Source organism: Zootoca vivipara, chromosome 6 (assembly GCF_963506605.1).
Source record: "Zootoca vivipara chromosome 6, rZooViv1.1, whole genome shotgun sequence".
Lineage (NCBI taxonomy): Eukaryota > Metazoa > Chordata > Lepidosauria > Squamata > Lacertidae > Zootoca > Zootoca vivipara.
This window is the reverse complement of record NC_083281.1, coordinates 37,855,462-37,878,255: the sequence shown is the minus strand read 5'-3', so window position 1 is coordinate 37,878,255 and position 22,794 is coordinate 37,855,462. Positions and strand designations below refer to the sequence as shown.

The following is a 22,794-nucleotide window of genomic DNA, read 5'->3' as shown; positions in this document are numbered from 1 at the left end:
GCTGCCTTGCTTTCTCTGATGAACCCCCGCTTGAGGTTCTTGTCGATGAAAGCGCGCAGATCCTCCAGTTCCTGGTCTGACATGGCGTACAGCTTGGCTGGGGGTATAGTTGCCCCGGGCACCAGGTTGATCTGGCAGTCAAAAGGCCTGTGTGGGGGTAGGTGGTCGGACTCCGCTTCGCTGAAGACCTCCTGCAGGTCCCAGTACGGCTTGGGTATCGCCTCACCCCCTTTGACATGCATGGTGGCCACCGTGGCTATCGGAGGCCCCTCCCCTGGTTGGTGCTGCATGCAATGTTCCAGGCAAAAGTCCGATCCAAAAGTGATGCATCTCTGGTGCCAACTGATGGAGGGGTCGTGGCGCGCCAGCCAGCTCATGCCCAAGACGATGGGGGGGTCTGAGATGGTGGTGACGTTGAATGCCAGTGTCTCTGAGTGCCTTCCCACCGTCATTCTCATGGGGGGGGGGTTTGATGAGTGATGGCCCCTCCCAGCAGCTCTCTGCCGTCAATGGTTGCCACGTGAAGGGGAAAATCCAGCTGCAGAAGCTGGATCTGGTGCTCTTCTGCAAAGTTTCTCGAGAAGAAGTTCGCTGAGGCACCACTGTCAATTAAGGCAAGGACTGTCAGGGGATAGCCATTTGGGAGCGTTAGCGTGACTTCTAGAACCACTCCTGCTCTGGGAGGGGTGGGCTGGCTCTGCTCCTCTCTGTGCGGGTGGGCGGGCTGGGGCTGTTCTCTGCTGACTGTGCCTGGCTGCTGCCCCTTGTCTCCTGCAGCCAGGCTTTCCCGTTTCCCTGCTGTGGTGCTGCGTCAGTGGGGGAGGGCACCACCGTTCCCGCCCTTCCTTGCCACTCCCTGCGATGTGGGCAGTCTCTGACGAGATGCTGGGGGGAGTTGCAGAGAAAGCAATTCCCGCCCTTTCCCTCCTTGCGTCTTGGCGCCGCTGGGGTTTGAAAAGCCCGCGCGCGCGCGCTATCAATCTGCATGGGTTCCTGGTCCTGGCTGGCCCCAGGCGTGGCTTGAAAGGGTTGTTGGGGGAGTGGTTTCTCCTGCGACCGTGGGAACCAAGCCCGCTTTGCGCGCGTTGCTTGTTTGTCGCTCCACCGGGATTCCTGTCTCACCCCCACCGCCAGAGCCGCTTTGCTCAGCTGATCCATATCACTGGGCTTTGGACCTCTCGAGAGCTCATCCTTCACGTCCTCATGCAACCCCAAGTAGAACGCCGCTTGCATAGGGGGTGACCCTAATTCCCACCCCAATCTGTGCACCAGCATGGTGAATTTCGCCCAGTACGCGCGAACTGTCATATTTCCTTGGCGTAAATTATGAAGTTCCTCCTTAGTCTGGTCCATATGACTATCGGACGAATACATCGTTCTCAAACCTTCTAGAAATAGTTTGACATCCTTCATGCAAGGATTCTTTGTTGCGATTAACGGTCTTAGCCATTCCCTGGCTGCCCCGGTAAGGTGCTCCACAATAAACGCTACTCTGTGCTCATCATCAGGGAACTCAGCGTGGTGTAGCTCAAGAGCATACACCATCTCAGTCTCAAAGCCCTGATATTCCTTCGGGTCTCCATTGAACTTGCTCACTAGGGTCCCGGCTCTCCTTCCTGGCAGCACTTGGACTTGGGGTGCCCCTCCCGCCTTGTTTTTCTCTGCATCCAGCTTGTTTTGGAGGTCTACCGCCACCGCCCTTAATTCCTGCTCTCTTTCCTGTAGTGCTCTCACCTGTTCCGCCAGTTGTAGCCGGTCGTCCTGGACCTTCTTAGTCTCTTCTTTAGCTGCCTTCAATTCCCCCTGCGCCTGCAGCGACAGCTGCTGCAGTTCTTGCTGGGCTTGCTCCGCGATCTGCCGCCATCTCTCCGCCTCTGACACGCTCATCCCGGCAACTCCAAAGTAGCCCCAAAAAAAAGACTTGGAGGTTGCTGTCACAGTGGCCGGAGTGGACTACTTCAGAGTAACGACGCTACGCAGCTCTGCATTTTTATTCTTTTATTGGTGCTGCGTATTTACAGTGCTGAAGTCATGCTATTTACACGGAGTGATGTGGTCAGTCGGTTTCAGAACCTCCAAGTGACTTTTGGCGCGTTTTCCCCCAGCACAAAAGTCTTGGAAGTCCCATCCTCTTTCCCCTCCTCTTCCGGCGTAATTCTGGAGTTGGGGGGATGGGTCTCCCCCCCTTACTTCCCCCTTCCTGTCCCACCTGGGACCCTGGCTCCGCTACCTTGCCTGAGCCTCGGACCCGACTTCCTGCTTCCCCACTGGAATCGGAGCTCCCTCTGCTTCCCCCTGTGGTCGGTGATGGGCTTGAACTCAGGAGGGGAGGGACTTCGCGATATCCCCTGTCCCTCACAACCGTAAACACCTTTGACCCAACAATTACTTATCTAATCAACATTTTAAAAATGCAACGTGTGTGCTCAAACATTGCACACCTAGTAATTTTGGAAGGGCATGTCCCTTCTGTCATGTCTGGCGGCTAATTTTGTTGCTGAGCTTAATTTACTGTATGCACTTTGGGTACATGCTCTTTCTATATGTCATTTATTAAATTCTGTGGGATTTCCAATATTATCCTTCTAGCCCACAGCAGTCAGCCTGATGTGGATCAAAAAGCTCACACACAGGACATGAGGGCAGTAGCACTCTCCCACCTGTGTCCCTCAGTATCTGATATTCAGGAGCAGGCTGCCTTTGATCCTGGAGGTGTTACGTAGACATAATGACTAGTAGTTCTTAGCATTTTTCTCGGTGAATTTGTCTAATCCCTCTTTTCCAACCTGGCAGCCACATCATGTGGCAGCGATTTCCCTATCTGCTATGTAAAAATAAATAAATGCATTTATATAAAGTTATATCACACTCTTCAAAGTCGTTTACAGTAAAACAATATTCCTGATTCCTGCATTGCAGGGGGTTTGACTAGGTGTCCCTCGGGGTCCCTTCCAATTCTACAATTCTGTGACGAAGAGTCAGTTTGATGTAGTGGTTTGCATGTTGGACTAAGACCTAGGAGACTAGGGTTCAAATCTCCATTTGGCCAGTGTCACCTTGGGCCCATCACTGCGTCTCAGCCTAACCTACCTCACAGGGTTGTTGTGGGGATTAAACGAGGGGGGGAGGAACCACGTACACCACTTGGACCTCCTTGGAGAAGAAGGTGGAGAATTGTAATAAACAAACAAACAAACAAACAAACAAAATGGGCACAAAAGTGTGATTAAAAGTTGTAACTGCTTTTCTAAACCCAAGCAGTGAAGAAGCAATGCCAGTGTCCTGGCCTGGAGTTCCAGAGGCAAGAGGCTGCCGTAGAAAAGGCTGTTTTGCATATTGGCACCTTAATAGCTATGGGGACAGTGAAGAGCTCAATTCTTAAACAGGATTGTATGGTGGATAGTAGTCCTTTATTAGATGATCATGGGCTCCAGTATTACAAAAAAGGGAGGAAAAACTCCCTATTCCAGGCATAGTAGCTAGCATGGTGCCTTCCAGATGTTGGTGGGGTACAACTCTCACTGGCTATGCTGCCTGGGACTCATGGGAGTTGTAGTTCAGCATCATGTGGGGGGAGGGAGCCATGTTGGCTATCTATGCCCCTATATTGACTTTCTCCTGGTTCTGCATGACTTACACATCTCTTTCTTGTCCCATCTTCTGTTTTTTTCAAAACCAAAAAACCCCCAAGCATCTCAAGGTAGATAAATTACTGGATGGTTCCAAGGCATGATTGGAGGGCACATAATGCAGCAACTTTGTGGAAGCTAACCACATCTGGGGCTGGTCAGTAGCTAGATAGGAGACCACAAGCACATGCCTCATGTATGCTCTAAATAATTTTATTTATTTCACAAAATGTATAAACCACTTGTTTAAAAAACTCCACCTGAAACTGTCTTATATAACTTTGCAATGAATGGTGCATTTCTTAAGCCCCCTTTTATTTTATTTCTTTGTGAATGGGAACTTAAATTCTTGGTATTTGTTGTTTCCAAGGGAGTGAGGACTTCAACTCTGCAGCTCTCTGCAATGCGTGAAGGTGACTACACCTACCTGCTGACGGTGACGGATTCTGCTGGCCACCAGTCCACTGCTGAGGTCACAGTGATTGTGCAACCCGGTACGCTTAGTAAGGGTTTTTGTGTGTAAAACTCCCCCCATTATATATGAGAAGCCCATATTTGGCATTAATATATGTGGGACTAGGGTTAAGGGGGGTGAAGAGATAGTGGCTGCATACACAAACATTTAAAGCACATGACTCCCCAACCTCAACCTCAACTCCCCAAAAATAATCATGAAGACTGTAGTTTACCCATCAAAGAGATATAGTTTCCAGACCCCTTAACAAACAGACCCCTTAACAAAGTTCCCAGGATTATTTAGGAGAAGTCATGTGTTTTAAGTATATGGTGTATGTGCAACCAGTGTGTGGGGCTGGTGGAGAGCAGCTGGTTTTCTCTTTAACCTAGATAAATGTCTGGTAGCTAATAATGTCCAACACTGGGACAATCTGAAAATAAGCCGCTGCTTATCCATGATCCAGACAATGGAACATACAGTACTTCTAGGTACCATTGATTTCAACCATTGAGACCAATGGGTACTCCAAAGCACATAACTTTGGATCATTCCCTTGATTTTTTTGTAAAGCCTATTTTCCCAAAATAGCAGTGCCACCCACTCCCTTCAATTTCAAACACAGCTTGCTGTACAGCACAGATAATTGCTATTCAGAAAAAAGCAAAAAGTCAAAGGCTCTGCTGGACCAAGCAGAAAGCTAGTCTTGCAGTTTTCTAGATTGTATGCCCTTTGATTTGTGTGGTGCCATGAAAATGTCGGCCTGATTTCTGAGTCCTGTGAGCTTCCATTTTGCGAAGAGACACAAACCTATTGTCAAACTGATCCAGAATGGAAGACACTGCAATTTTTAAGCTGGTGGGAATCTCTTGTGGTTAAGATCTCCACTGCCCCATGTCTTAACTAAATTTCCTGCTTAATCAGATTTCTTAAATACTGTTTGAATCTGGCAGAGAGCATATAAATCTGTGGCCCACTCACATTCTCTGTTGCATATGCATTGACCCTTAGTGTATGAGGCGTGTTAGGATGCTTCCAAGCTAGTGGTCGCTAGTACTACCTAATCCAGGTATGGGGAACCTTTGACCTTCCAGCTGCTCCTCAGATGGAACTCCCATCAGCCCCAGCAAGCATGCCCAGTGGCTGGGGTTGACAGAAGTTGTAGTTCAGTAACATCTGGAGGGCCAAAGATTCCCCATGCCTGGCCTAATAATTGCTCTTCTATTGTAAGCTTTATGTTTGACTTCCTTGTTTTATTTTGAAATCTTTAAGATAATGTTTTATCTTAAACCACTGTGATATTTTGTTCTTAAAAATATCTACAAAAGAAATGAAGAAATAGATCAGGCATCCCCAAACTGCAGCCCTCCAGATGTTTTGGCCTACAACTCCCATGATCCCTAGCTAAGAGGGATTATGGGAATTGTAGTCCAAAACATCTGGAGGGCCAAAGTTTGGGGATGCCTGAAATAGACAAATACGATACAAACACAATTGTAATTGGGTTCCCATAGTTTGTGAGCTGTGCATCTCCCTATGTTCCATCCACACTACTTGGTGTGATGAAGCCATGTAGATGGAGAAAGGACCGTTTAGTTGAGCATGCAGGGTTGTTGTGTTGTGGTTGGTTTTTTCATTTTTCTGCTAAGCTTTTCTTATTTAGGCTCTACTGTGTCGTTACTTTAATTTTTTTAAGGCTAAAAATTATCTTAATGCTAATTAAATGTGTTGGAGCCAGGGACACTGCTAAAACAATGCTGACCACAATGTTTTGAAGTTAATCTTGTATTAACGTTCTTTTCCATTAGTGTGGATATATAGGTAGGTAAGGTAGGTTGTTTTAGTGCATCTTAAAAAAATAAACATGCTGATAAAATGACACTGACTGAAAAGCTAATACTGTAGTGAAGATTTAGCAAAGTATGAATGCAGGGCAATCGGTTTTCCAGCCTGATGTGTTATTGCCCGAGTCAAAACCACACCCCTTAAAAAAAAATCCCTGAAGTCAGTCTATGCCTGTAGAGAATGTGGTGCTGTTGTAATCTTGGTACACACACTGATTAGATTTCCTGAAGTCTGGAAAAAAAGATAGGGAAAGTACAGGGGAAACACAGGACAACAACAATATAATGACTATATCATATATATATACCTCATAGAAAAGCATGGCATTTCCAGGGTATCTTCTAGTGTGGGAACATCCTTGGTTTTGTTTTACTGAGGGTTTATGAAGGATTTGTAGCTCAACGGTTAACATATGCTTGCATGTACTGTACAAGGTCCCAGATTCAGTTCCCAATCTCTGTGATTAAAGGCTCTCAGGTAGAAGCTGGAGAATGCCCCTGCCTGACATCTTGCAGAGTTGTTTCCAGTCAGAAGAGGTAACACTGGGCTAGATGGACTTGCTTCAAGGCTGCTTTGTATATTCATGTGAACTATGCTTGCCTGTCACCTTCCACATAAACATCCAGTTCATTTCAAGAGTGCCTTCATTTCTCTCTCATTTTGTGAACTTTTGCTTAGAAAACAACAAGCCTCCCAAGGCAGATGCTGGTCCAGACAAAGAACTAACTCTCCCTGTGGACAGCACCACTCTGGATGGCAGCAAGAGCTCAGATGATCAGAAGATTGCATCTTTCCTTTGGGAAAAAACACGGTACATTTCTCTGTCTCCCTCTTGCATACACATGGCCTTGCACATGATAATGCAGAACTATGTATCATACTCTAACATGCATAGTGCATGTAGAATCTTAAAAAACAAAACAAAACCACTATTATCCAGGCCAGCCTAACCCAGCAGGCAGTAGTTGTGCCTCCTTAGGATGGGAGAATTGCAAGGGCTCCCAACTAATCATATTTGGGGGGGGGGAGGAATTGTGCCCCCGCCTAGTTTTCCTGAATACACCTCATTTCCCCTGCATTCCATACAAGTGAATAGGGGGAAAGCTTTTTCATTCCATTCACTTATATGGAATAGAGAAGAGGGGCTGTAATCAGGAATAGGAATGGAATAGTCTCTCAATTTCAGTTTGCTCATTTTCCCACGTTTCTTCAGCAAGTTGTGAAATTTTGTTTTAAAAAAATCCTCATGAAACTAAAGCTAAATCCTCAGTATTTTAGCATGAATTTTCCCCTAAAAACCACATTTTTTGCATACAGTTTTGCATTTTTGTATGTTACTTTCACTAATTTATTGATTTTTATGTATACTGTCCCCATATATTTGCATCTTTGTGAACATTCTTTGGTTTGAGAACTAGGTTGCAAAATTTGAATGTGTGCGGATTTTGATGGATGTCTGTGTTTCACTTCCCATATTGTTTTGGAAAGTGTAAATTGGACAGATTTGGCATTACATGAGAACTGAATCAAATTTCTAGTCCACTCCTAGTCAGGAAAACCCTTGAAGAGAAAGCAATACCCCATCCCTGTAATATACAACAAGATACAGGGAAGAATAAAAAATACTTTGCCTACAGCACAAATTATCTTGGCCTAGCCCTGTGCACCTGGGAGCCTAGCATCTTGGCCGAGTGTTCAAAGAATATTCCTCTTCTTTTCTGTGCAAAAGTTTGACATCTGCATGCTGATTATTTGGGGGTTTTTGGCCAGGGGCCCAGATGGTGTGAAACTGGAAAATGGCAACAGCAGCATCGCCACAGTCACTGGGCTTGGGGTCGGGACGTACGAATTCACGCTGACTGTCAAAGATGAGCGGAACTTGCAGAGCCAGAGCTCCGTTAACGTCATTGTCAAGGAAGGTGGGTAGCTGGAGGGAACACAGCCTTTGGCTAAGAAGGTTCCACGCAAGGAAGCTCTTCTGTTCATTGCAATCCCTTGGTGATGAAACAGAAGGTAATATGGTCTGGGGTAATAAGCAGTGGTGGAGTAGGACGAGGGAGACATGGGCTGAAATTCCTTCTTGGGCCAGAAAGCTTACAGGGTGATGATGCGTCAGTAACAATATCTCAGCCTTCCCCAACCTGTTACAACTCCCATCGGCCCCAAACAGCATGGCTCTGCTGGCTGGAGTGATGGGTTGCAGTCCAAAACATCTTGAGAGCAACATGTTGGCCAAGGCAGGGCTAGCTTAACCTCACTGGATTGTTGTGAGGTTGTTGTGTGATAGCCCTTGTTTATCCCCTGAGCAACTTGACAAACAGACAGGAGGACATTATTCTTGTATTCCCTCTTCGGTCAGTCTTGGATTCCATCACTCCCCAAACCATGTGCCTCTGTGTCTCCAAACGGCCAGATGATCCCATTTTTTCCCCTGGGGCTTTCTGCAAGAGAATGAAATCCAAGCACTAATGCCTGTTAAAAAGCTTCTACTGTTCACTTGCAAAATTAAGCTTTTGAAAAGAGGCTCTACCTGAAGGCTTCAGGAATTTGATCATAATTGCCCCTCATTATTACTCATTGCTCCTTCACTACATTTCAGTGTATTAAAATCTGGTTTTTATCTTGGTTATTCCCATGACAACCCTGTGAGGCATGGTACAAATCTCCAGCCTGAAGCACACTTGGTTCTGTCATGCCTACATCCACTTCTCCCAGCACTAAAGTGGCAGGAAGCCTGAATCATTGAGCCATGTGATGCATTTGAATTTCCCTGCTATGCAGGTGAGGGTAGGCAGTCAAATGAATGTAAGAAGAATCCTGCTGGATCAGATGGAAGGCCCATGTAGTCCTGCTCTCGTCACACAGTGGCCAGCTTGATGCCTGTGGGAAGCCCACAAGCAGTACATGAGCATCATAGCACTTTCCCATTCATGTTCACCAGCAAATGGTACTCAGGCATGCTGCCTCTAATCCTGCAGGTGCCATATAGTAATAATGACTGGTAGCCATTGATAGCTTTATCCTCCAGGAATTTGCCTAATCCCCTTTTGAAGTCACCTAAGCTAGTAGCTGTCGCTCAGTCTTGTACCAAGTTCTGTCTTTTAACTATACATTGTGCAAAGTTCTTCCTTTTGTCTGTCCTGATCTCCTACCTTGCAGCTTCCTTGGATGCATGTGTGGGTGGGTGGTTGATATAAGTACCTTCATTTTAAGGTTCAGGGTATCCTGAGGAAGGCCTCAGATGTGGGGCAGGCACCTGTAGTGCGAGTGGAGCTCAACCCAGTGGGCTACACAGCCGAGCAGGACTTCTGGCCTGGATTTCCCAACCAGGTCACCTGGTATTATATTCTTCATTGATTTGTCCAGACATAACTAAGCGATTAGAGTTGATAAAGAATAATTAGTCAACTTTTCCTTAGTTATGGATGGGTTACAGTTTGCTGAAGCTCCTTTGTATTCTAATCCTTTGCTCTCATTTCATGCTCAGAGATCAATAAGCCACCCACAGCAAAGATAGCTGGGAACGTTGTCATCACCCTTCCTACCAACACAGCAGAGCTTGATGGTTCCAGATCCACAGATGACAAAGGAATTTTCACCTTCCTTTGGACTCGGGATGACATCAGCCCTGCGGCTGGGGTGAGTAATGCTGCTATCTATTCTGCAGTGTTTACTTGTGTGCAAGTGACTCATCGAGTTTCAGTGAAGCTTGGAAAGTGCTACATGAATTACTGCACTCAGCCAAGAAGAGAGAGACCATCCAATGTACTGAATTTTCTTTTTCTTCAGGGCCTGCTTAAATCTTTCTAAGTCCAGTTACACAGAGGTGCTTTTTGGAGCAAAATGTCACAGGGGAAAGCACGTTAGTTTATTATAGCAAATGCAAAGAAAGGGTTGGTATAATGAAAGCTATGCCTCTGAAATGCACTCAGTTTTGACTTAATTTTTAAACCTCTTCTTCTGACTCACGACCCTTTGAAATGTCCCTGATTTTTTTCACTATACCAACAAATGTGTCTTGTGACTAGGACTCCATGTACTTACTTTTTCTTCTTCAACATTCTGAATTGTGCTGCATGTTCTTAGAGTTCAGATGTTGAAAGTCACAATAGTCTCAGTGCTCCAAAGGCTAGTGATTCCTTCAAAGTCCTGCTTACAAAAGGGTATCTGGAAGAAGATGGCTTTTCTCTTAAGCTGTTGGCTTAAAAAACAGCCTAGCTTGCTTCTAACGCTCCTCTGCCTAGGGGAATCTGGTACTTGTTACAGTGAGGGAGGGTATGAAATGTTTCAGGAAAATGCAGCTCTAGAAGAGGTCACCCTAGACCAGAAGTGGGAACCTGTGGCCCTCCAGATGTTGGTAGACCCCAACTCACATTAGCCCAGCCAGCATGGTCAAGGAAGATGGGAGTTGGAGTCCAGTAACATATAGGAGGCTATAGGTTTCATACTCCTCCCCTAGGTCTCCCTGGGACCCTGCACTTCTGATATATTCTCTTGTATTTCACAGGATTGCAAGGTGCATCATCACCCTTGTATGTTTTTGTTAAATGCAGGAGGTGTTAAACAACTCAGACCACCATGCAGTGCTGTTCCTTTCCAACCTGGTAGAGGGGACATATTCATTCCATCTCAAAGTGACTGATACCAAAGGGGAGAGTGATATGGACAGAGCCACAGTGGAAGTCAAACCTGGTGAGCTACACATACACAAGCACACACTCATACACTCACATGAACTTGATCTTCTGGAAGAGAAACTTGCTAATTAATCATAATAATTAGCATTTATATGCACACTTTTAAAAGTATTCATTTATTGGTTTTCAATAATATATGCACATTCCTTGAGTGTTCAGAGCACTTCACAAACAGTGCCTTAGTAATAATGGTCTACATATTGTAAAGATTACTAACTCCATATTATAGATGTGGAGGTGGAGATAGAGACATAGAGAAGGGGGCACCCATAAGCCCTCCTTAATGGGTGAGGTGAGATTTGGACTGAGGACTTCCTAGTAGGGATGCAGGAGGCGGGGGTTGGTTTGGGTATGAAACTACCTTACTCTCACTCTCATTTCTTGAAACAGTATGTGATTGTGAACCAAAATGCAACTATCCTTCAAAATTCACACTTCTCCATATGTTGTGAATTTTGTACAAAAAACCACATGATTGGGGATATTGCTTGCAAAAATGTGTGTATTAGGAGAAATGCACACCAAAATGATGACACATATTCAGGATGACTTTTTAAGAAAGCAAACTGAAGGTAAATAGACTGGTCCTCCCATCCCTACTTCCCAGCTCATACTCTTAGACCTTACTTTACACTACCGGTAGCTCTCGAGACTAAGGCCCTGTATCAGTCTGAATACATGAGAAGTATGATTGATCCTCTACAAGTTTACTCGGAAGCAAATCCTGTTGTTAGACATGCAGTACACTGGTTAAACAATACCAGATCCCTCTATAGCTTCATATATGGCTCTCTTTATTTAATCTGTTGATATCTTTTTATAATCTTTTTTTATTGATTTTTGAAAATATAAACCATCAACCTAAATCAATACAAAATCCAAATACTGTATCGAGATTACTCTGAACCTTCTGACTTTCCCCCATCCCTTCCATGGGTCCTTTTGATTATATTTTCAACTGCATGTCAGTACTTCTCCAATTTTCCATCTTCCTAAGTTTACATCTGATGATATCTTGACACAGTTGTAAGAACTGGAATCCTGTTTGTAATTGGATGCAGTAATAATTGTTGCAATACATGCATGGGAAAGGTTTTGTGACTGCCGAACAGTGAGAAAATGGGTGTAGTATCTGTGGTACTCTTTTTTTTTCAATAGCCAGAGGGTGGTGCTAACAAAGACCTTTTTTGAGATGAGATTTGGAGGAGAGGTGTTAAGCAGAATCTGATGGGGAGCATCAGGAAATGGAAGAATTTGGGGGGGGGGGAAGAGGTCAGGAATTGGTTCAGCATGTGATTATAAAACAGTCTAGTTGCTAGAAGCTGTGCACTTCTCTTGGAGTTTTTCCAAAGTCTGAATCTCTTGGATGCTCTGCACAACCTGTCTACTTGGGTTGGCTTCTGTGCCAAGCTGGGGATGCAATGATTCACACAGCATGTACATTTGCTCATATTTCTATTTGAATAAGTGTTGTTGGGAATGGGGCAAGCCAAAATTTTCAAATCAGCTGGAATGCATCAATGAGATGGTACTTATGCATTCTTTTCAGATCCGAGGAAGAACAACCTTGTGGAGATGATACTAGATGTGAATGTCAGCCAGCTGACAGAACGGCAGAAGGGCATGTTCATCCGTCAGATAGCCGTTTTGCTGGGAGTCCTGGATTCAGACATCATCGTACAAAAGATTCAGCCTTACACAGAGGAGAGGTAGGAGTCCATGGAGGGGATCTTAACCTGTCTTAACTCAGACAACCTAGTTGTACTCTAGAAGGCACCACCTGCAATTTGCTCATTTAAAAACATAGGAAAGTGATAAAACACAGTACTCCCCTTTGAGCTGAGTGCTGGAGGTTGATTTTTAAGATTGGAATATTTTGTAGGTAAGTTTGTGTGCACTTGAAAAATAGTAATTCATAATGAGAATTTCATGGTGTGTACAGACATAGCTAGAATGCACTCAATGCATGCCTCATGTCAACTTCTCCACAGTATCAAGCTCAGAGGAAACCTGCTTTCCCCCAGGTTTGCAGCAGAAGCTGGGTTTGAACAGTGCTAGTTCTCTGACCTTCATATCTGCCATGAAGCCGCCACTCCTCTCTCCCCATCCTCCCCCACTTTCTTAGAACATTATTTAATAAAGTGTAAAAACCTGAAGAGAAAGTGCCAGGAATTTGAGCCACTGACCATGCAGTTGTTTGGAAACCAAAGCTAAGGGAGATAGCCCACATGGAGGAGAAGGAGCACCCCACATTCATTTGAGAGCCAGTTGCATATGTCCATTGAAGACAAAAGGTGGGGGAAGGGGCGCTTAACTACAGCCAAAAAAAAAAAGGCTGCACCTAAAACTGTTTTCAGCCTTAAAGTGCAAGTTCAAGCACCCTGTGTGTGGATATGTTTTCATAAGTTTATGTTGTCAACCTTGCTTCACTGCAAAGCAAACCTCTTCAGAGAATAAGGACTTAGGTTTGGGGGCAGGAGGACAAACCTTGGAGCCCTGGATTGCATTGTGGATCCTCATGCCCTAGGTCTTCATGCGTCAGGATGCTCTTGCCTAACACAGAGCTCTTGCCTAAGCTTGTGCTTGATTAACCCTGGTGCATTACCCTGTCCTTTCAGAAATCTGGGCATCTGCACTTCCTGCCAAGTCTATCCAGACTGAATCTTCTGGTACCTAACTGAAGTGTTCACTTTTCGTTAACCTTGAAAAAATTCTTTTGCTTAATGACTTGAGCCAAGAAACAGAGGTGCTCTGGGCTTTCAGTTCTAACCCCGTCTCCCCCACCTCACATCATCCCAGTCGCAGACCAGTCATTTACCGTTCTTCCTCCAAGCAGAAGAGGAAGAGGTTTGCTTCTGATCAATATATATTTGGCTGCAGTTAAGAAAGCATTAAGTAAATGGAATATGGCCGCATTTTCTTTTTTTATTTTCTTTTTTGTGCTCCTCCCTCTCTCTCTCTCTTAAGGAGCATTTTTATCTGTGCCAGGTGGACAGGATTGGGTTTTGCATGGCTGGATTCTGGTGCTGTTGCTTTGATTTGCTGTTAAGAGAGGGTTCCGGGGGGGGGGGCTGTTTCACATTTTGTCCTTTTTGAGCAGAGCCATGCATATTTTGCTCTGGGGAAAAAATCTGAAGTCTGCAATGGCAATAAATCATGCAAACAAAGCAGATATATGTGTGTCTGGTTCCTTGGTTTTGCATAATTATTTTGCTTCCAAGAACTGACTTCTCAAAGAACATAGATTCACTTCCAAAGAAACTTGAGGAATTAATGGAAAGGAAGGCTTGTAAGGGTGAGACCTGCTGAAGATTTTGTATTATGGAAATCTTTATGTTCTTGCCATTCACCCATCCCAACCCCCAGTAGTTGCAGTTTTCTGGAGAGAAACCTATTTATGCTTCTTGTATCCCCAATTTTCTTGTTAATTGCAGCACAAAGATGGTGTTCTACGTGCGGAATCAGCCTCCTCATCAGATCTTCAAAGGGCATGACATTGCTTGGTCACTCAAGAACGAGCTGCGGAAGCAGCAGCAGTCAGGTTTCCTCATCTTCCGAGTGCTGGAGATCAATACAGTCAGTAAGTCAGAGGAACAGCTGATGTGGCTGCTGACCATTTCTTGTCACCACCTCCTTCCAGTGAGAAGTTTCACTTTCCCTAAGGCCATTGCATCTGTAAGTGCACCATATCTGGGGTGCGGTTGAGGATCACAGTAAAAAAAATGACTGCTTCTGACAATGGCACCTAAAAAACAGCCTTATATGGAGCCTATCTCAATCAGATTTGTCAGCACTGAATGACAGTGGCGCTCCAGGGTTTCAGACTGGGAACATTCCCAGTTTCACCTGGAAATGCCAGGGATTGAATCTAGGGCATTCTGCCTGCAAGGCAGATGCTCTGCCACTGAACTATGACCATCGTAGTGGAGCCCAATTTTTCCATATAGATAAATCCCAGAGAGAATGAATGCTATGTTCCATCAACAGGCATCCTAACAATAATGTTTCTGCTAGAAACAGACAGTGATGGTTCTTTTCCTACCAAGCTGAAGAATGGGAGAAGATATGGTTGCTTATAGCAGCCTTCACTAACCTGGTGCCCTTCAAATGGTTTGGACTACAACTCCCTCAACCTCAGCCACCATGCCTGTTGTTCTGATCACTTCATGTACGTTATCTCAGGAATCATTGCAAACAGGAGCCCAGTAAATTAAACCAGAGTTATTCTCGTTTATTGCAGGTTGCAGGGTGGGGGTGGGATTACAAATCTGCCTAAAGCCACATAATTTGAATCTTTCCCTGGGCATTATCTCATTAAGATGTTGCTTTTTTTAAAAAAAAACTTATATGATTGCTTCTTACCTCCTTGAAATGTATATGATGCCTGCCCCCAGTTGTATTGGTACCACTATTGCTGATCCTTTCTTCTGGGAGTTCTTAGACTAGTTTTATGCCAAGTTTTCTGAGCTATTGCATTTTACTACCATGGTTCATGCCATACGAACCAGCAGCACAGTGCTATTACTGTTTTGATAGGAAGGGCTTCAGTCCTGCATAACCACTTTAGCACCCTTTTCATCGCCTTCCTTCTCCACCCTATATTTTGCAGTTGATCTATGGGAAGAAAGAAGGTTTTATCCTCCATTCTATTCCCATTATCAGTCTTTTTTCTTTTTCTTTTTGAAAGCTACTTCTCATTGTGCACTTCTAAAAGTTTTCAATTAATAATGCTGCTTTCTTGAACTGATGCAGGGTGCATGCTGAACTGCTCCCACTTCTGGGGATGGCACAAGAAAGAGGGAATTAGGCATAAACATGAGAAGCAATGCGGAGCTGTGTCTTTGTGAAGGAGAAGCCAAAAGCCTCTCGACAGCTGGCCGCCTCTGCCTTTGCCATTGTGACACAGACACCCACCCACCATCCTGCTAACTCTCAGTTGCATTATGGGATTTATGTTCTGCAGGGAGTTTACATTATGCACATTGACTGGGGTTTGGCATCTCCCTCAGGGGCCATTGAGGCTGAAACCAGAAGTTGACTGGGTGCTACTCATTGACCAAGAACAAACAGTGATGTTGTATAAGGAAAAGGCAGCCCTACTGACCATTATTATAGAGCTGGCACTCAAGCTTGGATTCAGCAAAAGAGATCACAAATGTATTTTTGAAACTTGGAAAGTGACAAGAAATGACATTGGGGGCAGGGGAAGCCCCCGGTGTTTGCACATAACTTTCTACACCAGTGTGCATATGTTCGTGCATGTATTTAGGGTTTGGGGGGGGGGCTTTCAAACATCACTAGATGTTTTTAGTGCACTTCTCAATGACATGTAGCACAGACTTGCCTTATGAACAAGGGCCTGCTGTCATGATATTGATCAGTGTCCCCCACAAGCAAATCCAGTACATCCAAGTGAGATGTGTGCATATTACCATGAGCCCAAGATAAGGAACAAAATGGAGCTCTGAACCGGGCTGTCTTGCGAATCTAAAGTCAGTGGGGAAATGTTTGAATCCTCATCCCTTCAAGTTTGACTGTGAAACTTAATTGTGGTGTCTGACTGGGCTCTCCCTCCTCCAGCCTGCCAGTTGAACTGTTCAGAACATGGGCACTGCAACTCCTTCACCAAGCGCTGTGTTTGTGACCCTTTCTGGATGGAGAACTTCATCAAAGTGCAGCTAGGTGATGGCGAGAGCAACTGTGGTAGGAACCACTCTCTCTTTCCTTTCATGGTTAATAAGGCAACAGCCCCTGCAAGAGGCTCAGTGCCTAAATGCAGAAAGTGTTTTGTTTCTGTGTCATGCCCCACTGTGGAGAAGGAGCCCTCAAAGGGAAAGAAGAACAGGCAAAGGGTATTGGGTGTTGGTTCGGTATAGCCAGGGAAGCGTATATGTTTGAGGGAGGGGATTAATGGCCTGATCACACTGAATCTCTGCAGAAATCAGCAGCTGTGCTATATCTAGTGTCTTAAATATTTAGCAGCTTCTGGCCTCATCTTAGGTGATTGGTAGGACAGGGCTTAGTGAGGGGATGTCAGCACCCCACTCCCACATTAGTGGCCAGTTGAGACATCAAAAGATGTATCCTGTATCTCATTCCACTATCCCACTTTGCTTATAGTCCCAGCAGAGGTACCTGAGCCAGCCTGGTGCAGCATGCAAATATAGAACTGTAGAGCCACTTCTTGAGGGACTCCTTAGCATAGGCGCCAACTATAGGGGCCCTGGAGGCAAGGGCACCCACAGTACGGGCACCGATGTGACTTCTGGTTTCTACTGAAAGTTGCGTCGCAGGCCCATTGCGACCCCCAAGGCGATGTTGGAGATCCTGCCAGACCTGATGTGACTTCTGGTACAAACCAGAAGTCACGTCAGAGGCCTCATATTTTTTTTATTTTTTTTTATTTCTATACCACCCTATACCTGAAGGTCTCAGGGCAGTTCATCTCCAAGGCCACACAAGGTCTTGGAGATCACCTCTGAGGTCCTGCCAGGCCTCAGAAGCACCAGTGCAGCACATTGATGTAACGTGACATCACGACGTCACATTATGTCACAGAAGCCATTGGGCACCCATAACCTGGAGCCCAAGTTGGCACCCCTGCTCCTTAGCAAATCCCTCGGGGGCCTGTGCCTGCCCTGCCCTGTCCTCAGTTCAGCCTGTTAATTGTTCAGTTATTTGTACCCTACTCTTCTACACATATGCACTCAGAGAAGCTGCCCCTATTTGGATTCCACCTCTGTCTCCCATGGCATCGGGAGCATAATTCAGCCTGCTATTATTCTAAATGTCCTAGTTCAGACGATCATCATGGTCAAATTGATCCAGGTTTGTTTTAACTAATTAGAATAAATGACAGTTCCCTCTATTGATTCAGAATAAGAAACTGTGGTTTGTTCTAAAATGAAAGAGAAACTTTAATTTTCAAGTGTGGGCGTCAAAGGCTTGATGTGAATCATTGATAATAATCTAAACTTTGGTTTCAATTATTGTCTAAACTGGGCCAGTGTCAGCTCAGCCAGGGCAGCATACAGTTATACCCCTAGGCAGACCTGAACTGTGAGGTCTACAACCCATAGTCCCTGAGATCAAGTTCTGAGAGCTGGAGACAGATCCAGGGCCTGCATTTCAGCCTGAAGTGTAGCAGGCAGAATGTGCTAATCTGTTCTTGGCCAGGCAAGGCAGAAGACCAGGTTTCAAGGCTTGGCCAATCCAGGCACTTTATATTTCCTGCCAGTCACAGAGACCAATGTCATATATATCTGTTCCTCTTTCTGGGCCTGTTGAAGACACTGGTCATAGCTCCCAGAAGCTGGATCCGAGCCCCAGCCCCAACTATGATGCTGAGATTCTATCTCTGTCCTTCTTACAGAATGGAGTGTGCTCTACGTTGTCATTGCATCGTTTGTTATCGTGGTCTCCTTGGGGATCTTTTCTTGGGTGGTGGTCTGCTGCTGCAAAAAGTGAGTAAGGCCCTGAGCCCTTTCCAGACCCCTCTTCCCTTAACAGTTAAGTTAACTACTCTTACTTTTGGGTTAGGTGCTCATTCTCTGTGAGGGCCTCACACTCCATCTAAGCTTCAATCTGTTTCTTTCTCCCCCCCCCCATTTTTTTTAAGACGTAAGGGAAAACCCAAAAGGAAGAGCAAATACAAGATGTTGGATGCCACAGATCAAGAGAGCCTGGAGTTAAAACCAAATCCCAAAGCAGGTAAGACACCAGAAAAGAGGTTAGCATTCACAGAATGCTGACACAGGCTGGTTTCTATTCTCAAGGGTTTTGAAATCACTGCATAGCATAGGGGAAGCTTGTAGCTCTGTGGGTGTTTACTTGAAAGCTGAGTTTTCAGTGACTCAGTTGTGTCTGTTCCCCTCAGAGTTGTGTCCAACAGGGCATGTCAAGATGCTTGCCACAAAAGCAGCAAAACGGGGGTCACCTTTCCCCCATGTGCTAGGAGCACTTTCGGCAGTAAGGGGTTTCCGAGAGGAATTCAGCATAACTTCTACATTATATCTGTCTTTCAGTTTGCCTTTTTAAAGTGCTCATTAGTTTTGTGTGATCTTCACAAATAGGGCCATAACTATTGTCTTATGGTAAGCATAAGGTTGTCAAGGCTGATTATCTCTATAATTCTGTCTTATGTTGTGCTATCCACGCAAGCCATTTTGGGTTAAGTCCCAACCCCAGCAATTTCCCAGAATTCAAAATTTGCCCACTGGTCTAAAAAGGTTGACAACCCCTGATCCATTCTTTTCCGTTTATCTCAATGGAGGTGGGACTAAGTCTCATTTTCCAGGTGGATTTTCAGTTAAAATCCACCTGGAAAATGAGACTTAAAGATATTTCTGGAAACACACATTGAAAAACACAGTTTAAAAAAGTACTAACAAGGCCATCAGAGGGTTGCATGCTGCCTTTGTTTCTGCCCCCCCCCCAAAATAGCTTGTTTCACCCCTACACAATTCTGCCACTGGAGTGATTGCTCCTAAGGTGGAGCTTGCTCTTATATTCATTCAAGGCACATCATGGCAGATAGCTTTGTTCAGGCTGTAGGCAGCTAGGAAAGAGATTCAAAGGGTTTTAAGGGGTTTTTTTAGACCAGGACAGAGCAAAACCCACCCACTGACTATTTGTGTTATGAAAGCGGCAGGAAACACACCTATTGCAAACAAAGCAGTATGGCCACCCCAAAACTTTTGCAGGCACAAATAGTATTGGAAGCAAGATTGTGTAAAACCGTCCAGACGCTCTGAAGTGTGGCCTCGCAGGCCAAAATGGGACCAGAACGGGACTGCCTGTGGACTAGAGTTGCTCCACCCCTGATTCTGAGCTAGGTGGACCAGCTTCTTATGCTGATATAAAATATGCAGCAGAAGTCTCTCTCTCTCACACACACACACACACTCAGAGAGAGAGAGAGATTCTTACTGAATAGGTTATCTTACTTTTTTTGTTTGTTTGTTTATATTTGAAGGCAGCAAGCAGAAAGCCCAGGCCCAGAACACTAGCCTGATGCATTCAGAATCTGAGCTAGACAGCGACGAAGCCATCTTTACATGGCCGGATCGGGAGAAGGGAAAGCTGCTGCACAACCAGAACGGTTTCCTGCGCAATGGGCAGGTGACGCCGAAGCCGAAGAACCAGCGGGAGGAAATCCTATAGCCATGGACTGGCACTCGCAAAGGGACCGCAAATGACGCAGAAGCCTGTTCTGCTCCTCAGTTGCACAAGGAGCCTCCAGAAACCTGCTGTGTTGTGGATAGCACTGCTAATGTATTACATGGACACTTTTGTTTACTGCAGATCTTTCTTTTCTTAAAAAAATATGAACTGCCTCTACTTGAATCTGGGCTTCAAGGGAAATTTGGCAAAAGAAGCTGTGAAACAAAAGACTGTGAAGGGTAGGCGCTGGTTCCGAAATGCTGCAGGATTTAAAACCACTCCTGTGAAACTGTGAAAAGTGCCATCTTGCCCAGGACTGCAATACAAACCCTATGCTACTCACCCCAAAATCTGCTTGCCTCGGGGATGGCCATCTTCTTCACATGCTCCCTCTTGTGGAGGGTGACAGTTCTGACTGCAAAAAACACAGCTTTGCTCTAGCCAGGATGCCTTGGACTGTGTTCTTTTCTAAAGCACTCACTTCAGCTGCAGAAAAGGACTGTTGGGTCCCTCTCCCCATCTCTCACGGACTGTATTTTATTTCCAAAAAGGAATAGGAGGCCGAGCTTGCAGAATGTGAAGCACTGCTGTCTCCAGGGCATGGGAAGAATTTACCCCATGGGTCACATTTACAATTGTAAAGTGTCCCCCTCCCCATTTTGTGTGTGTGTTTAAATTATTGTTAGTCTTGCCACTGGCGGGAACAGAAGTGATACCTCCACGTCTATGACTCCCCTTATCCCCCTGCATTGTTCAAGAGCACTCTACACATATACTGGAAGCCTTCCCTTTGTGTAGTCAGTAACACTGTAAGACAGCAAGTTTCTCTTCCACTTGAAAAAAAATACCTTTGATATGCTGTCTATCTTACAAAGAATATTTGCACAGTTTGAAAGCGGGGGTGGGGGAGGTATTGGAGACAAAGGCGGGGGTATCAGAGACAAAAAGATTATTCCCTCTGATCCCCAATTGATGAATGCCTCTTCTCACTCCCAATTCCCCTTCCCTTTATTTGTCGTTTGTTACATGTTCATTGTCTGTTTCTCACAAGAAACACCGGTTGTTCAGTCACCAAGGGGGTTCATAAACTTTTTGTTTATTGAAAGCAACCGCAGGAGCCTCCCTTGAGCACCTAATTTGATATAGAGATTAAGAGTTTCCACACTGTACAATCCAGCTCCCCACTCCCCTTTTTTTAGTATGATGGTAATGTTTGTGATTTACTTTCATTTGCCACCTGCATTGTTCTCTTCACCAACACTGTTAACCAGCTTCATACTTGGCAAACCTTGTCTCTCCCCCAAAGGTGAATACATCTTTGACAGACACTCCACCCCCCACCTCCGCTGCTACCATCATCTAACACTGAAGGGCAACTCTTCAAGACTTTTGACCTTTGATGATGAGGGCTTTGTTTTAATTTCCAAACTGGAATTTCAGGCTCTCCAAGTCAGGAGTGGCCAGTTGGCAATCCAGAGACCAGATCCAGCCTCAGGTTGGCAAACCAAAATCAAATAGCTTGCAATACTAATTGTGGTCTTTTATTATTGTAATTGGAGTGAGGGTAGCCAGATGAGAATGCTACACACTTAAGAGGTCATGAGCCACTCTTTAAGGTGGGTTGGTGGTGGCTACAATGGCCTCGGAGAATGTAGAAGCTGGCCATCCTTGATTCAAGTGTGTAACAAGTTTTCAAGTTCTCCTGAATTCTGTTTACATTGCTGCACTACTGATTTGTTGAAGGTGATGATTAAATATGCTGCTCAGCTTGTGGGGGCATCTCTCCCCCTTGAATTGTTGTTGATGGTACTGTTGTCGTCTTTTTTCACCCCTTCCCCTTCTGTCCAGCTGAATGACAGAAGTTGAGTGCTGGCTGCTGCTTGCTTAAATTGCAACCAGGAACTGAGTTGTTCCCCATCCCTTAGTGAAGCAACATGCCTAAATGACACCCTTGGAAGCAGGCCCAGAGGTGTAGGCTTGGGTCCTCAAGCCTTCCCAGCACTGTCATTGCAATGCTGCCATGTGACTGCAACAACAGTGCTGGTGGAAGTAGGGCTTTTCAGTTCCCCAGGTGTGAGGAACCTTTGGCCCTCCAGATGTTGCTGAACTCCAATTCCCAACACCCCTGGTTGGTGGCCATGCTTTTGGGGGCTGATGGAGGGCTAAAGGCTCCAAATCTGTGCTACTGAATCAGAGCCCATGCTCTTCATAATCCCAGTGGGCATGAGAAGCCACAAACTGTGGTCACATCCACACCATACATTTAAAACACATTTATATCACTTTGAACTTTCCCCAAAGAATCCTGGGAATACTAGTCCCCCCCACACACAGAGCTACAATTCCCAGCACCCTTTACACCAGGCATTCCCAAACTTCGGCCCTCCAGATGTTTTGGACTACAATTCCCATCATCCCTGACCACTGGTCCGGTTAGCTAGGGATCATGGGAGTTGTAGGCCAAAACATCTGGAGGGCTGCAGTTTGGGGATGCCTGCTTTACACATTATAGTTCCCAGAAATCTATGGCACGTTCCCGGGGGAATGGGGAGTTTGTGTGTCTCAGAGGGAGAGAACAGGCCTATTACCAGCATGCAGCAACATACTTTGCCATAGAACTTGCCCCAATCAGAAACCTATTGTGTCCACTGCTTCTGTGACTACCCTGACACTTGCTTGCCCATGACACCAGGTGGTGGGGACTGGGGTAGGGGCATTGATTGGAGCTTGAGGCTGCACAGCCAGTCTTGCCAACCCCACGTCAGTCTCTGTATGTTGAGATCAGGTCAGCAGAATTAAAATGGGCTCACCAAGTTTGTGTGTGTGGCCCAGAGCTCAGATTGGTGTCACTGCCAAACCACAACTAGACAGAAAGACAGGCTGTCTCCTTCTGGGCAGTTGGGACAGAGTGGGTAGCCTGATTGTGGCACTGATTGTCGGAGCTCTAGGTCACACACCTAAACTCCCTGGGGCCACCAACTTATTTATGCTGTGCTCCCTAACATAA

At 45.4% G+C, this 22,794-nt stretch overlaps 1 protein-coding gene across 2 annotated transcripts in view; it reads left to right on the top strand.

The window, feature by feature from the left end:
- The window catches only part of KIAA0319L (KIAA0319 like), a 61,937-nt gene extending 40,351 nt beyond the window's left edge, over nt 1-21,586 (top strand). For both annotated transcript variants that reach the window (XM_035120970.2, XM_060275814.1), the window contains exons 11-21: nt 4,000-4,123; nt 6,607-6,739; nt 7,699-7,847; nt 9,416-9,567; nt 10,482-10,620; nt 12,175-12,334; nt 14,060-14,205; nt 16,206-16,328; nt 17,998-18,088; nt 18,244-18,335; nt 19,600-21,586. In XM_035120970.2, the coding sequence (XP_034976861.2) occupies nt 4,000-4,123; nt 6,607-6,739; nt 7,699-7,847; nt 9,416-9,567; nt 10,482-10,620; nt 12,175-12,334; nt 14,060-14,205; nt 16,206-16,328; nt 17,998-18,088; nt 18,244-18,335; nt 19,600-19,787 (1,497 nt within the window). In that variant the 3' untranslated portion in view covers nt 19,788-21,586. The remainder of the gene's footprint in view (nt 1-3,999; nt 4,124-6,606; nt 6,740-7,698; nt 7,848-9,415; nt 9,568-10,481; nt 10,621-12,174; nt 12,335-14,059; nt 14,206-16,205; nt 16,329-17,997; nt 18,089-18,243; nt 18,336-19,599) is intronic.
- Nucleotides 21,587-22,794: the final 1,208 nt, after the last annotated feature.